Consider the following 2,697-nt stretch of genomic DNA (forward strand, 5'->3'; position numbering starts at 1 on the left):
GAAATAAACAGATAACAATATAAACATGATGACTGTAAAAATAAGACAGACAGATATAACATATTATAATACGATAGAACAGAGCTACATACGACATATATAATATGCAGAATATAAAACAGTAACGAACTGTATTGATCTTACCCTCCCATGCGCTCCGAGGATCCTGATCCTTGTCCAACTTCTCTTGTCATCCGATCGAGATGAAGACGCCAGGAACCAGCGATGAAGACAATGACAGACGTTGGGCAGTCGCGTAGACGCTCTCTAAAAATATAATTGCCAATCCCCCGTGCAAGGTCTCGAACGGCACCGGCTTCGGAGGCATCTGCCCTCTCGCTTCTCTGTGCGCACAGAGTCACGAGATAGAAATACCCCCACTCGGCCGTCGCCGTCGAAAATGAACCGTTGTGCTATTGTGACATACGTGGATAGCTCAGAAATAAATTTAAAATGTTATGTATTTTTCATTATTTTCTAATATCGCACATGGGGGTAATTGTTTTTAAAACAGAAATAAACCCAGTGATACTAACGACAATAATGATTAGATTATACCACAGCATATATCGCCACATGCATGTCTCTCATCTTTGAGATATTTCAGCACATTTGTTTTTTTAGCATATCTCATAAAGGAATGGCGTCCATGCTGCCTCCGATTAATAATAATATTTTTAAAAGTTGTCCGTCGTACGTTTTATTGCTTGACATAAATATGCTCGTCGTACGTTTTATTAAAGGAATAAAATCTTGGAGGACCCCTGCTGGCCGGACGATCTCTCTGGTAAATAAATATGCTCATATCTTCTTCTGGATATTCTTAAGATCTGTAGTCTGGTTGATGGATGACCCCAGCTTGACAGTGTTGTACATGCGCATGAAGTCACCGAACCTGATGGTGCGGTAGCACGGTGGCTTGTCCCCGGCGAGGAACTCCTTTGACGGGCCGATGAGGCAGTCTGGGGTGGGCATGATGAATGTGGCCACCGCCGTCCGCGCCAGCGTCGAGCTGGTCACCACGCGGTGCTCAACGCTCTTCAGCAATCCGTTGGTCACCACCTAGATGCATGCATGCATGGATCGATGGAAGAAGACCACAAAAGCATGCAATTAATTACACGGAGAATAATAAGAAGTAGGCAATTAGTGAATCAAATGCGGACCTCGAGTTGCTGGCCGAAGTTGACGACCAAGGCACCGGGCATGGGCTCGACCTTTATCCACTCTCCCCTGTAGGCGACGTCGAGGCCATAGACGGAGCCTTGGAGGAGGAGGGTGATGAGGTTGCGGTCGCAATGTGGCGGCAGGCCGAGCGTCTTCTCCGGGCTGGGGCACGGAGGGTAGTGGTTGACGTTGAGGACCACGTCGCCGGCGCTGATGTCGCCCTCGAAGTAGTCGGGCCGGATCCCCATGGCCTCGGACAGCAGCCGCAGCAGCTCCACCCCCAGCCCTCTCGTCAGAGCGGTGAAACGCTCCACGACACCCCTCAGCCGCTGGGGCGTGTGCGGCCAGTCGTCCCTTGTGCCGCTGCCGACCGGGAAGGACGAGGGGCAGGCGAGGCGGAGGCAGTCCCGCCAGTACTTGTCGCCGCCCGTGTCGTAGGTTGTGCCGGAGAAGATCCGGTTGGGTCTCTGACTGTCCTCCGAGTACATGTACGCCTTGCTCGCCGCCGGCAGCTGGAAGAACTCCTCGCACACCTCCAGCATGTCGCGCATCACCTCCTCTGGGATGCCGTGCTCCACCACCTTTTGCGTTGCAGTGCACAGTACGTATAGTACGTGTTAAAACAATATAGTTAGCCAGTGCCGAGAATAGTTGCATTGCATTTGCATCTCACCAGGAAGAAGCCGAACTCCATGCCGGCGTCGAGGATAGCGCGGCGGACCTCGTCGCGGCTGCGAGACATGTCGATAACTGGCAGGGAGGTGACAGCGGAGACGGCCGGCGGCACGTGCTCACGCGAGAAGACGGAGGAGCGGTCCAAGGCCAATGCCTGGGCCTGGGACGACGGGGCTAGGTGGAGCATATTCTCCATGAATGGAACGAGGGGAAAGTGACGGACGGAGCTCTCTGATCGAGATGGAGACCAGACCACGCACTAGTTAATTTGGGCCTTCAGAAGAGTGGTAAAAAAAACATGAAACATATATGTAGTCAGCAACAAGCTTCCTGCGTGCGTACGTGTGCATGCATTAACTGCGCTCCAACAAGATTTCTCAGTGTGCTTTGCTTATTAGTTAACTACGAACTTAATCCTATATATAAAAACAAAATCCACACTCTGGCCGGCTTCGAATCTTCACACGCAAACTACTATTCATCATGTTGACATCCATTGCCACTACATTTCATTATGTCGTCATCCACTGCCAATGCATTGCCAGCTAGCTTTAAACACACAGACACACGCACCGCAGCTAACGGCTTAAACATTTCACCATGTTGACATCCATGGCCAGCTAATAACTTTGAATCTATACATACCTCAGTAGCTTTGGTCTCCTGCAGTCAGCTATCCACGTCTCATCTGTCCTCAACTAGCTTTCAAATTCAACTGCACTGTATACGCGCATCATCACCAACAAGCTTTCAATCGCTTCAACAAGTTATATGTCATCACCAACACGCCATCTTCGCTAAAGGACACTACCTTTCCCGTATGCATCCTGTGCAAGTTATGTATCACCACACTCG

General features: G+C 50.1%; 1 protein-coding gene across 1 annotated transcript; it reads right to left on the bottom strand.

The window, feature by feature from the left end:
• Nucleotides 1-533: 533 nt before the first annotated feature.
• On the bottom strand, nt 534-2,111 carry LOC100191339 (uncharacterized). Its single transcript, NM_001136773.1, is given in 3 exon segments — nt 534-1,062; nt 1,167-1,748; nt 1,841-2,111. Coding segments are annotated over 3 exon segments (1,041 nt in total). The 5' UTR covers nt 2,039-2,111; the 3' UTR covers nt 534-801.
• Between the last annotated feature and the right edge of the window lie 586 nt (nt 2,112-2,697).

Source organism: Zea mays, chromosome 3 (assembly GCF_902167145.1).
Source record: "Zea mays cultivar B73 chromosome 3, Zm-B73-REFERENCE-NAM-5.0, whole genome shotgun sequence".
Classification (NCBI taxonomy): domain Eukaryota; kingdom Viridiplantae; phylum Streptophyta; class Magnoliopsida; order Poales; family Poaceae; genus Zea; species Zea mays.